General features: G+C 36.1%; 1 protein-coding gene across 14 annotated transcripts in view; it reads left to right on the top strand.

The window, feature by feature from the left end:
• The first annotated feature begins 4,011 nt into the window (after positions 1-4,011).
• The window catches only part of dac (dachshund family transcription factor), a 181,079-nt gene continuing 170,299 nt past the window's right edge, over positions 4,012-14,791 (top strand). For all 14 annotated transcript variants that reach the window (XM_073082541.1, XM_073082533.1, XM_073082542.1 and 11 more), the window contains exon 1: positions 4,012-4,624. In XM_073082541.1, the coding sequence (XP_072938642.1) occupies positions 4,059-4,624 (566 nt within the window). In that variant the 5' untranslated portion in view covers positions 4,012-4,058. The remainder of the gene's footprint in view (positions 4,625-14,791) is intronic.

The following is a 14,791-nucleotide window of genomic DNA, read 5'->3' as shown; positions in this document are numbered from 1 at the left end:
TCAAATAGGAATTAAATCTAATTTGAGGACGATCGAAAGGTGTCCACTGCATGTGGAGCATCTAATGCTTGTATAATATGCATTATGCAGTCTACATTAGTAGTAGTAGTATAATTACACATTTTAGAGCTACAGAAATGCATGTATTTTGCTTTAAAAGTCTAAGTTCTAAGTCATGATCTTAAGACTCTAACTTAAATGTTACCTTAACTCATGCTATAGATACAACCTCGATAGCATCTTATTCTTAGTAGAGGCAACATATGTGTAATCGGCTTCAGACACAACTCCTGTAGCCTTGCCATGAGTTTTTACGTTTTGACAAATATGACTGTTTTGGTATTTGTTTACGTATTGGCCCATACTATTTCCAAGTTCTGACTTTCAATCCGCTATGGGCGCTGATTAGAAATTGTATGGGTATATTGAAACAAATACCAAAACAGTCATATTTGTCAAAACGTAAAAACTCATGGTAATGGTACTGTTATATGTGGAGTTGGTTACAGATGTCCACGGGCGACTGTCACCACTTACCATCAAGTAGACTGTATGCTTGTTTGCTATTTCGATAACAAGATAGAATATGACGTTATTTCTATGTCTGTAATTTCTCTCAGAAAGTTATTAAAATAGCTAACGGATGGTTCATACGTAACAGAATGGTGGTACAGAGATTGATTTTATCACCTCACTTTCTGTTGCAAAAAAGCTGCAAAAAGCTGTACGGTAGGTACTGAGACTATAATCTTATTGGGATTTTTTCTCTCTCTCTGATGATTCTGTGATTCTCTCTGTGATTATTATCGGACACTTGTCTGTACATGCATAAAGTCGCATACAAAATAAGTATCGTTAGTCCATGAAGTGTTCTTTTTTATAAAAATGAAAGAATATGTACCTACAAAACGAAACTGTATTACTGTGGGGGAAGAATGGAAATAAGACAGATTTTGTAGGTTTATTGGTAGGTTATTTTTCAAAGTAGAATTTAAACCATTCTTATAAGACAGAACTACCTATGGTTGTAATACAGTTATGGTTAATGAAAAAGGACCTGCCAAACGAATGACAATCATAATCTATGGATATGGCTATGAAATGAATAGCTTCAACGTAAAAAATCGATAAGGTATAGCCTATAAGGCAAAAATTACCTGTAAAGAGAAGAGAATATGATAATAATTAACCTTGGAAACGGCACCGCCTTAACAACCCTTAGGTCGGAGCATTAATGATGTTGAGATAACTTCGATAGCGTGATTCAGAGTCGTGTGGTGCCATCTCTTGACAAGTTGCAGAAAGTAACAACAGTCTGTATATTATATTTGTTTCAAAATGGCAGACTTAGTACAAAATATCGAAGTACATTCTAAAACAAGTACCTAGTGGTATAGAGAATTACACTTTACTAATTTTAAGTACTAACTTATAATATCACAGTAAATAATGTCCTTACTAAACAATTGTTATACTGTTTACCAACAAAACAAAGACAGAATTTGAGTGTCAGCACAAACACTCGATGGTTCTCAAAATACAATATTGTACGAAACGAATTTGTACTCTTAATGTTCTATACAATTTTATAAAACTGTCATAGAGATGTTATTTGTTATTGAGGGTCCCGAAGACGGTGCCCTCATAAGAGGCCTTCGGTTTCGTGGAGCCCATACATGCCATTGTTTCGACACTCATAACCCCTTTGTATTGTATTGGAAGTGTTGTAAAAACTAACGCAGACAAACAGATGCTTGAGACATTGAACTGAAAGTGCGAGTTTTAAATTTTTGCTTTATTACGCCGTGGAATTAGTGGAAGGAAGCCATTTTTACGAAAAAAATACCTAGTTTTTTTTTATTTTAAGAAAAAATTGGATTTTTTGTTAATTAAAATTAACCTATATTTATAAGCAAAAAAAATTGAGATCATGAATACTTGAATTCACGTTTTTTTTAAACTTCATGAAATTCAAATTGAAATTTCAAAGTTTTTTGCGTAAGTACAAGCGGTGAAGGAAAACATCGTGAGGCAACCTGCATCACTGAGAGCTCATAAAATTTTTTTTCTAGGATATATGAAATTTACGAAACCGTATTTGATCAGCGAGGTAAAATATGACCTACGAGTAAATCCTTCTCACTTTCAGAAATGTCAAGCAGTGGGACGATAATGGTTTTACAACAACGACGTATAATTTTGATATAACTGTCATTTTCTAAAGTTTAATTTTTCTTTTCCTTTCTTTCTTTCGTTCTTTTGTTCTTTCATATTCGCATTTGTAAACATTAAACATGAAATGTCAGTTCCTTTCTATTCATCTCGTGTCTCTTGTTTTCGTGTCTGTATGTGTCAGTTCACACTAGGTCGAGTCGACAGTTAAATCTCTGTTTTCATTGGTACAATGAAAGTGTTGGATGCACATTGGCATATTTTACGTAATTTCTGCTGACATAAGAGAGACATAATGTGAACTAGCACTAAGGGAATCGGAAAGGTATGGTACCTGATTGACAGTATTTTTAAAAGATATTTTCTAGGAAGTGCCTGGGCTATTTTTACTTGCCCTTTGAAAATAGGAATAGGGCTTACTGGTGGTTAACCTTTACCGCAGACTTGAGTTAACAATGCTACCGGTATTTTAACTTAAAATATGTTAGCTTTTCTCGTAGACACAGTTAATTTTGTAGGAAAAGTACGAAAATACAATTTTAATTATTGTCAGGCACCTATTTTATTTGTAACTGAAATCTACATCAGGCATCTATTTATTTTAGTATTCAATAAGACCACTATAACCTATCATGCAAATTGAAGTACGAAACATAGGTATACCTACCTTAGTTTTTGTTTAATAAAGTAGATATCTAAAATGAAAATATTTTTTTTATTTATGGAACTTAGTCAAGTAGGTATTGGAGTTTGTGTCAAAGACCAACACAGAAATATTGCTCTTCTAAAGAAATAAGAGATAACTACAAAAATTACAAATTGAGAAGGAAAATCCTGAAATGCCAAAAACAGATGTGGGTAGGTTTAGCGACACTATAGAAAAATATTTTGTGTATTGAAATTATCGTATCTTATATTATGGCATAATTTAATATATTATGCAATGCAAAATGTATAAGGTTTCTTAAATATTTAAGGAAATGAGATTAAAAAGCTTCGAAATTAAACTTAATTATTCCTAATTTCCTACCTTTAAGTAGGTACGTAATATAAATAGGTACATCTTTGCTTTATTAAAGTTAAAAATGTTAACAAAGGCATAAACGTTTCAGGATGGAAATCTACGTTTACGATAATTAAATTACTTATTCAAGTAGGCACCCACCCATTAAAATATTTAGTTACGTCGTTAAATTAAATATTTTGTATGTCTTACGAAAACTCCAGGCAGCAAGTTGACTTGAAGGTTAAAGACCTTAAGGTGGGCATCGCCGTGACCTTCATTTAAAACAACAACAAGCTTTGAATGAGCTCAACTTGATGGCTCTACTACCGGCTACCAACCATCTACGAAATATAGTAGAGTCCGCGTGTTATTATCCTGATTTATTTTAAGTTAGGAAAAGTTGAGTAAATTGTCAATTCGAAAACATATCTGTATACTTAAACTAGTAAAGACAAAACAGATTTTATGATACATCTGAAGTAATATTCAAATAGAAATGTTTCAATATCAAACAATGAGTAGAATGTAGAGTTCGGAAGGTGGTCGCGACGCTTCCGCGGCGGCATCTAGGCTCATATTGATTGCCGGTGACATTCTTATCAATACACCCCCGGCGCGGCCGCTCCGCTCGGCGCCCAAAAGAAACAGAAACGTTTCTTCGCGCGCTCGCAGCGCAACGGAAAAAAGGGCGGAGACATCGCCGCGGCGTCGGCGTCCAATGGCCGCGAGCGCGCGCGGGCGGGCGGCCAATCGCGCGGCGGCGCCGGGGCGGGCGCGCGCACGCGGCCGCGCCCTCGGCCCGCTCCGGCTTTTTATTTATTGTTGCGCGATACACCGCGCGCGACGGGCGTGTGATGCGCGCATAGAACGACCGACGAGCATGGAGTCCGCCGTGGACTCAGCGTCGACCGCGAGCGAGGTGAGCGGCTCCTCCGGGGGCTCGCCGCGGGTGAAGGCGGCGTCGCCGGCGCGCGCGCTCAGCCCGCCGCAGCTGCTGGCGCCGCGGCTGCCGCTGCCGCCGCCCGGCCTCGGCCTACTGGGCTCGCTGCAGATGATGCACCACTCGCCGCTCGAGCTCATGGCGGCGGCGCACCACCACGGCCCGCCGCGCTACGGCAGCCCGCCGCCCATCTCCACCTCCGACCCGTCCGCCAACGAGTGCAAGCTGGTCGATTACCGCGGACAGAAGGTGGCGGCCTTCATCATCCAGGGCGACACGATGCTCTGCCTGCCGCAGGCGTTCGAACTGTTTCTCAAGCACCTGGTGGGAGGACTGCACACTGTGTACACGAAACTAAAAAGACTAGACATAGTGCCGCTGGTGTGCAATGTGGAACAGGTGCGCATCCTGCGCGGGCTGGGCGCCATCCAGCCGGGCGTCAACCGCTGCAAGCTGCTCTCCTGCAAGGACTTCGACGTGCTCTACCGCGACTGCACCACGGCAAGGTACGTCTCATCTACCTAAAGTCATTGCAATTGTATCTGTGGATGTGATGTTTAGTTTGGTTAGGATTTTTGTTTGGATTATTTAAGTGACCGTGGTGTGTGATGATGTTGTTAGTGTTTTCTTTTCTAATTCATCGTTTGTTCCTTTTTATTTTTTTATTTACCTGCGCATCGATCACCTACTTTTATTTGGTTTATCACCATTTAAAAATCTGAAAACATTTATGTACGAGTAAAAGTTGAAGAAAAGTTTAGTGAAAAATAATACTTTCCATAATATCCTTATACATTTTGCATTCCATAAAAAATATTATATGTTAGGTAGAGTTAAACTATAATTACGTACAAAAAACAATGATTGCTCTACTACGGCAAGTAAAAGCTAGCCAAATTAAAATTGGCTGACATCTAATACGCAGTGTAATTGAATGCAGTACGGGGTGCCTGTATCGGTGCACAATAGCGTAAAGACAACCCCGGAGGCTGCAAGCCGGCCACGAGGCGTGCGGGAGCCACATCGGACGAGGAAGCCGCACGCCATTAATTTTTCAAATTTTAATACGCGCTAAACATTTCCACTGGGTTAAATATTAAAACGCACTTCGGCGACGGAAGGGTTAAATCTCTGTTAATTAGCGGCCGGGCGTAAATATTTGAGTAGTAATTTTTACAAACGCTAAAGTTAGATTAAAAAATCTTGTTTTGTTGCGGGAGCGCGCATCGGTCGCCCGGTAGGCCTATATAGCGGTGCCTTCCCCGAATGCGATTTAAAATGTAATGTTCGCAACTGTGCGTTTGGGATACATAAAGTTATTTTTTTTCGGTCGTACGGACGCTTTGTGTGCGTAATATTTAATGTTTGTTTATTGGCGAGCGGAAAAGTTTGAGCGGAAAACTGTGACTCATTTATATTCCCTTTATAGTGTCATCATGCATTTTCATTTAGTCGATTAAATAACAATCAGTATAGTAATAACATCAAATGTGGGTAATGTTCAATAAACTGATTATTCGTCGGTTAAATCTAAAACGCGTGTATTATTACGCGTTTTATTTAAAATGCGCTTGTTTTCGTAATGTAGAGTCGAGCGTTTCGATGTAATATTTTTATTGTGATACACAATTGAATTACTTTTGTTTGCTCTATATTTTTATTAAGCTTAATATCGACTTTATAATGCATGCGCTTTTTTCTTTGAAAGTTCGATATTTTTAAACGAGTCATATTATTTTAGGTGAAAAAAATGTAATTAGGAATTCTGAAGACTAGTTATATTAAGCTTAGATATTTATTACTAGGTATGTAGTATAATTTTATGAACTATGGCTATCTGTCTTCGAATGACAGGTTATAAAATATACAGAAAAAGCAAAAAGCAATTAGTTGTAATAATAGTGATCATTTATATTGATGATCCAAGTATACGTAGGTAGATTATAGATAGGTATCCACATTATAGGTAGTTATCGGGTGAATGTGATCGGTAATATAATTCTAAGTAGGTATAAAGTAATCTATTATATTTCTTTATAAAAAATAAGAAGTTTTTTTTAATTAAATTAATGAATTAAAGTTATATACGACTATGCAGTTCATATGAGGCTTAGTGGTAATTGTCTATGGACATTTATAATAGAGCCCAAATAGAATTGGAGGCTTATATCTTAAGTGGGTCACCGGAGCAATATTATGGATGAGGTCTAAATTAGAACGTCCTTTGTACCTACCTATATTTTTTGACGTTTAGCACTCTATTCAAAGTTAGCAGTAGCGCTTACATTACTGTTATAAGATAGGGTGGTGTAGGTAATCATTTTTTGAATTTATTTGATAATATGATTGTTTATAACAAAGTTAAGTATACCTCCGTTTTACCAAATAAATTTAGAAATCTTCTTTATAAAAATATTTTAATTACAATAGATATAAATAAAATCTTTTAACAATACAAAAAATATATAACTACCTAGGCAACGTTTAAAAAAATCGATACTGTATTGATAATCGTCGATATTTATTTGATTTTGCGTATAAATACTTAGTAGAGTCGCGTAGACTCGTGTAAAGTTGTAGAGTTGATGATGCAGCGTCTCTTGCTGTTCACGCGTCGTTGGCTGCTCATCTTGCGCCCTCCGCCGTTCGCGTCCGCCTAATTAGATCAGTAAAAAAATCTATTAGATTTCTTTAAAACTCTACATATTTTGACACTTTGAATACATATGGGTGGTATAACAAGGCTGAAGCTTTAAAACAAGTCTTTGTTTATTCGTTAACCGAACTATATTGGCTATATTTTCGGTAAATAATTGTTCTTCAAATATGACAGCTCAACTATAGAATTTTGTCCTGCAGAACACACACATCAATTCTCAAACAAAAATACTACATCCTATATGAACATATTTTTTTTCTTTAAACATTATCTTCAAAGTAGAATGGAACAGAATTACCTATATGTACGCGTTACTTGTCATTGGATATTTATACAAATTACAATCGATACACATTTCGCACAATTTAAAAAATAATTAGCCTTGAATAACCGAACAAAAACTTACCTACCTGATGGCAGAAATAAAAAACGAAATTCGAAAACGAATCGCAATATTTGCGATGCTACAGAGATACTTAGTAACGCAACGAGATAAGATTAAAATATAAATGGAGACCGATCTCCGTGCGGCCAAATCAAACTAATCTGTATTGACACGTTTCCACCATTACGATTCCAGTGATTCCATCCACTAAGAAATCCCGCTTACAAACGTGTTTTTATCCCTCTTACCTACGTGTGTGTGGATGTATTCAGCGTGAATATCGGGTTTACACTAGGTGCTTTTCAGACAACGTAAAGTGTACGAATATTGGCCTTCTACGTTGCTAATATGTGTTTGAATCCCGAGCATACATTTCTGATAGTTTCAAAAGATATAAAAATAGTTATCATTTGCTTTAAGCAAAAAATGTGTAAGGAAATCTACTTGCCTTGCCTTTTTAGTATTTTTAAAAGTTTGTAAAGTTAAATAATATTTGGCTGGCACGGTGAACTATCCTGGCATGAAAAACTCGCCCCGTGTAAACCTCACATAACTTATTGCCAGCCACAACAGACATTCAAATGTTACTGCAAATGTACTTACGCAATATTATGAGTGCGTTACTTATAAATCAATTATGCATCACTCACTTATATATGATTGTGAATAGACAATAAAAAATGAGAGCAAGGTAATAAATTCTCGTTACGATTTCCTACTGTTTTATTGATATGAATAATACAAATGTATAATTTAGACTATAGGCTATAAATGCGTAAAATAGGTCCTAACTAAGCTAAGTCCTAAGCAAAAAAAGTGACTATCGCCTAATAGCAAGCAATCTTTTTATTGACATTTTCAGTTACTGACACGGAAATTGTAATACCTAAACAATCAAGGCCACATTGTATTAGGAAAAATTGGCTTGCTCTACACGCAGGTAATCTCTGAGCGTTAACTGTTCATTAGGCCGAGTTAGGGCGTCATATGGGGCATAATCGTTTTGCTAGGAAACGCGATATTTTTAAGAACGCTTCACCCGCATTACAAAACGTATATAATAATAGGTGGACGGTCTTTTTCACGCTTCAATAATTGCTCGACAGCAGATAAACGAGGAGGGATCGGGTTACAGCGGCGGACGGAGCCGGGGTGTTCTGCGTTGTGATTGTGACTGTCCTTACTTCTACAACTCGTTTGTTTTGTGCCTTTTGGAATGCTCGGCATTTGGGAATGTCTTGACTATTATTAAGAGTATGTTTGTGTCTTGTCTATAGTAAATAGTACACATTTTAGTTCTGTCAAAAATACGTTTTGGGTACTGTTTAGTTACATAAAATCTGATTCTTTTAGAGACATACCTACAAATATATAAATAAATTGCGTTTTTTGGGTTTTAACATGGAAATGAATGTATTTGTGATTACAAGCTTTTAAACACAAAAAATAGTGCAGTCCTTTTTCTGTGATATTCGTACAAACATACAAATTATAGTTTTATAACAGTATTGACATTAACATATACTGTCTGTGATATGAACTTATAATTTAAATATGATACCATCTTAAGCATTGTGAAGGAATCTAATCATTATTCCCTTACTATATGAAAGCCGCAACAAATAAATAATCTATGACTTTTCGTAATCCAAAAAAAAAACAAACTTCACTACTTCTTGTGTCTTAGTGATGTTTAAATTAGCATAAGTAGTTAACAAAATTCAATTAGAAGCGTAAGATGTCAATTACATTACTAATGAATTGGAACATATCTTAATCAATACATTCGAAGCGGGTTCCGTCCATTGTCTCTGTGACTAACAAAGAGCGGGTTCAATTATGGAGGTCATCAACACGACTTTTTATGGAATTTTCAACTTTACGACGCATTTTGATGGTCCGCCTTCAAACGGAGTGATATTTTGTAAATAAACAAAGCACTGAAATAACTGCCTCATTACCTTTGTAGAGCCGAGGTGTGACGGTACATTGGATACATTTTTTGTAACAAGCTTTTGAATTTAACGGAAGGATTTTGGATTATGTTAAAAGGATTTTAAACAACGCTCCCATAATCTGATCCCAGTGCGTTGTAAGGATTTTGAACTTGCCTCTCTTCATTTTAAATTTGAACCTAAGGCTGCTTTGCCTAACTAAAGAAGAGATATGTTTCTGCGACTCATTAGTGACACTATTTGAATGATATAGTGAATAAAGTAGGTTGTACGATGGATTCATTAATATTGAAGTTACAATAGTATGAAGAAAATATAGGTAGGTATATATTTTAATTAACAAAATAGTTTTCTAATGTTATCAAATTATTGGCGAATAGTGAATACATTTCAAAATACTAAGCTTGCAAAGATGTTGTTTTACTATAATAATATGTTTTCATAGGAATTTTACAGTCTGTTGCGTATATGAAGATGAGTAAACGCTCAAATGGTGTTGTGCGAGCCCCGAGCGGGTAGAGTGCGAACGAACATAATTTTTTAGACTGTATGTGTGGTCAACTAATTGCTCGTTACTCTACACAAGCCGATTAGTCGGCCTAGGTTCCACCCGCATGATTTCCTGCACGGCCTATGGCTACATTTCTCTACATGTGTAAAAGCTTCGCTTGTTTACTTTATCATTGTATCTATCATGGTTATATTTTTGCATACGTATTGAAGAATGTGTTTCAAGACTTTTCTATTAATTTGTGATCAGTTGTTTTTATTTAACATAAGAAGTTGATATTACAGTTTTATTTTCTTCTTATACAAAAGTGACAAGTGACACATGTATATTATGCATAAAGGCAGAATCAATGAAGTGGGTGAAGTAAAACAATTCATAAAAACTTTAAGATTATTTTTAACATAAAAAGGATGAGTTTCTGTGTTCGACAGTATATATTGTTTTCTCTGAAAGTGCCATTAATAATATACATTTAGACGCACGACTGTGCATCCACCAAATTCATATAAAATTCCATTGATTTATTTATACTCGTATTTAAAAGGACTGAAAATCCGACTTGTAGTATAGCAGTACTTAAATATTAATATTCAACGACCCACAACTTGTAATGCAACGCCACGTAATATGCGTTGTCCAGGGAAATTACACATATGTAGTAGTTAGCAGATGTGGCGAACAATATGAACGATGGGTCCGAAGTAGGAACGGACTGGCGTGGGTCCAAGCGGTCGTACTCATTGAAATATTAAACCAAGACACCGCAATGCGGTGTCTCAGACACATGCTGCCAAATAATTTCATTAGCAAACAGATATATTCCGTAGCGCTAATTTTCATACGGTTTATCATCATCAACCCATTAATGTCCCACTGCTGGGTAAGGGTCTCCTCCCTCATTCTGAGATGAGAAGGATTAGGCCATAGTCCACCGCGCTGGCCAAGTGCGAATTGGTAGACTTCACATACCTTTAAAAACTCTTTTTTTAAGATTTCTCAGGTATGCAGGTTTTCTCACGATGTTTTCCTTCACCGTGTAAGCAAGTGATAATTAATTTCTAATACACATATAACTTTGAGAAATCAGAGGTGCGTGCCTGGGATTGGGATTGAACTTCGGACCCCTCGATCGAGGCCGAGTTTCTTAACCACTAGGCTATCACTGCTCTTGCATATGGTTACGGATAGCTTTATGTGGGATAGTGAAATATGCGTTGAAAGAAGTAACTGTTTATGTATCATACGCTTCGGATTTTCAGTTGCAATTTAATTCAAAGTACATATTATATTGTGATTGAAGTAAACACTTATGAGATGTACTTTAAAACGCCTTGAAATACCAAGTTTGCTAATAGTAGAAGCTTGCTTAAAAAGAGATGTGAAAGCTTGTATCTTATGGATAATATTCGATTGGTCGCGTAGTGTACGACACAAGCCGAATATACTGAATTATATTGTATACTACAAGAAATAGAATACCATATTTCATGAATAACAACAATTTTCGCCAACTGAATTTTAAATGCAATACGTCATTGAAATAGAAAATTTACTTGGAGTGGATTATGTTTTTATTGATAAAGGTTAAAGGGAAAAGTCAGTTATAAGTGATGGTGGTTATCATTTTAACTAAATAGTTTTTATTTTGAATCACATTTAAAGTTTTTGAATAAAACAAAGTAAAGTCATTAATTAATTAAATTTGCTTACATGTCTAATGTTTCTAAGTATTTCATTACCACTTAGAAATAATACTTTATATATAAAAAGTTTACTAGCATAGAACAGGAATTTATTGGCATTCGATACAGAATTACGATAGCAATGCGTTATTTATTATGTGCAGAGTTGTTTTTAGAGTTAATGAAAGCTTGTACCAGATTCAGCCAGGCATTTCAATTGCTCGATTATAGTTAACCACATCTAAGTATAACCGCACTGTGGTAAAACAAAAACTGTTTTATTTATTTATTTAACATAATATCCGTTGATAATTTTACGTAATTAAAGCGTTTTATATTATTCATTATGCTAACGAATTAAATAAGTGTTATGTTTCGTTTTTGTGAATTATCGTTTTTGTTAACTAATAGTGTAATGTATTGTAATTTAATATTGCTATGCCTTTATATTTTTAACCATTTAAATAATAAGTACTTAATTTGTAAAAAAAATATTAAATGGGACGTTTCATCTGTATATACCTGTTTCATAATGGAGGACCAAATTTACCTACTAGAGCTTTAATTATTGACTTTTAATTACATTTAAACGGATTGCGTTACACGCGTTAGAGATCACTAAGTAATTCTTTTTGACGATTACAAAATAATTATTAGTATTAAATTGTGCTAGATTTTTTGGATATTGCTGATTCCGGTCTGTCCGGTCTACCATGTCCGTCTGGTCTACCAACAGTTCCGCTCACTGCATGCTTCATCGAAACGGACACCGCAATACTGACGCCACTTAACTTTCTACATTTCCGCATAACCACTGTTGATTCATTTATGCAAATGCTACTTAGACGAGCCAATCTATATTCAAAACAGTTTTTTTATGCTTAATTCAATCATTGAACACATTTAATAAGTGGCACTTCGCCAACTGTCTCAAATGTAATGCAAGTTATGAATTGTTCCGGAACGCTAATTTCTAGTTATGCGCAATCATTTATTTCGTCGCTTAATTAAATTTAAAGCGTAGTACATTTGTCTAACTGTAACTATAAATCAAAGCAATCCATCAGTCAGTAAACCGACAAATAATTCAGTGAACAATGGCGCGACAAATAAACCGGAGTGGCTTAAGGAAACGCAATTTCCTCCGAGGCAGTAAAGCGACAAACTCTTCCACAATGGGAATATCATGGAGGTAATTTATTACAACTGATCAACAAGTAGCTGGGGAAATGCTCACTCCGGGCCTCAGACGGAACGGAAAGAATGAGCGCGGCCGACAGCAGCCAGCCGAACCCTCCGAATACGAACGAAGAATACGCAGTTGGAACGCACGCCAACATTCGTGCAATCCGAAAAACGAACGCACACAAGTGACACGAGGGAATCCCTCCGGCTAGACGGAATTATATCGGGCTCTATTTCCGTTTCGCGTACTATTGAAATTGCGTCCCGCTCGCCTCTCTGCCCTCTGCATCTGGTCGTCTCTTTCGCATTCGATTCATTCATGACTCTGGATTTGAATGGATTTGGAACAACGCGCTTTCTTCCCACAACATACAAGTCTACGAGAGCACTTGGGGACCCGAGCGGTTGATGTTAGGACGCGTCGCGTTGTATCAAGTAGGAACGTAGACGATGAGAGCTGACTGTTCCGTAGTCTACATTGTTGTGGCCGATATGGTAATTAAATTATAAGAAAAAAGTGAACGATAGGTAAATAACGAGCTCGTTTAATTAGAGTTTGCTTCCGTGCTAGTTATTGAATGGTTGATAGAAACTATCGCATGGCGTGTAACGTAGTGCTCCGGTAGCCGTTGTAACGTCTTATAATTGCGGCTCACCATGTGTTGAGCTCTAATCATGTTTAATTATAGCTGGAAGGAGTCATTGCCGTTTATCATGAGATGAACTGTTACAGAAGTATAAACTGCGCGAGAAAATGATGGATTCAATGTTTGTCTGTTTAAGAAAGCACCGTCAACAAAAAATGTACATTTAAAACTTTAATAAAACTACATTCAATTGTTTTGACATACGTACAATAGAAATATTAAGAGAATCGGTCTAAAAGTTCGTAAAGTTTCATATAAATCGCAAACTGATTATCATGACATAGTGTTCTATTTATTCGGTCAACTAAATCTGTAATTAGAAACAACGTGTTACTCAGAAACATTAACAGATGTTCCACAGTAGCTACAGTAATTATTTTATGGTTTAGACAAGGTCGATAATAATAGGATACACGGATCTTTCTAATTATAGAGAAATATTGTGAAATTTAATGCAGTTCTATGTTTGTGTGTCTAACGAAGATATGTTTCAAATATATCTGTAAGTTAAGTAGATACTTCCAGCCATAATGTTTATAAAAATTGTGAATTTTCAAATATTGAATTTTCAATATTTTGATCCGTACTAGTAACTTAGTTGTCCAAACTCAACCACTCAGAGAAGGAGTCCAAGGTTCCAATCCCGAATTAAAATAATTATTTATCAATTGACATAACGGGAGAAAAGCTACACGCCTCGTAATTCTTTAAAAATAACACAAGGTGCGTGAAGTTTCCAATTTGGATAGGCCAGAGTTGTGGACTATGGCCTAACCTCTTATACTCTGAGACGAGATCCTTGCCCAGCAGAAGGATAATAGCCGAACGATTATCTCTACATATTAAGGCTTAGATACGTTCCTATCGGTACTAACTTTGAACTCGAGCACCGCCCTCGCAGAATAATTTTCTTCCGACTGTACTTGTCTGCGCTTATTAATCCAATGCAGATTAGTATCAAGACAATAGAAGGCGGAAATGCAAGAGAATTACTTTTTATGCGACTCGCTCTACTCGCCATTGTGAGAATGAGACACACTTATCTGCTAATTGTACGCTAAATTATAGCCCACACCTACTATCTGCATTAATAAATATCCTCTCATCTAGATATGACAAACAAATTGTTACTTATTCTCGTTTGCTTGAACATGCAATGAGAATAATTTGCATCGGTGTAGGAAATAAAACATTAATGATTATAGCGTCTATTAATTACTGTTTTCACTGTTAGGCTCAGTACCCTTAGTATGAGTTTTTATGTTTTTACATAAATGACTGTTCTTGTATTTGCGTATTTGCCCATACATTTCTTATCAGCGCCCCCAGCGGACTGTATCAGAACTGATTGGAATACGTAAACAAATACAAAAACAGTATTTTTTGTAAAAACGTAAGAACTCATACTACAGGTAAGAGGGATTTAGGTTATAGGTAAACAACCACGCTGTCTAGCTGTGAATTGGTAGACATGCATAAGATAATTGTTTTTTTAAGGAACTTCTAAGAGTTTACCTGCGTTTCTTTACGATGTTACAATGTAAATCAAGTGATCATTTTTTGTAATACGCACGTATCTTATTTTAAAAATCAAAAATGCCGATTCGAAATCTTGATGCCTCGGTTGAGGAGTTTAGTTACAGACCACT

The sequence above is a fragment of the Epargyreus clarus genome, unplaced genomic scaffold (assembly GCF_041222505.1).
Source record: "Epargyreus clarus isolate Ecla_fem2 unplaced genomic scaffold, WU_Ecla_fem_2.2 ptg000018l, whole genome shotgun sequence".
Taxonomy (NCBI): domain Eukaryota; kingdom Metazoa; phylum Arthropoda; class Insecta; order Lepidoptera; family Hesperiidae; genus Epargyreus; species Epargyreus clarus.
Note: the sequence above shows the minus strand (reverse complement) of the source record. Positions and strands in the feature narration are given on the sequence as shown.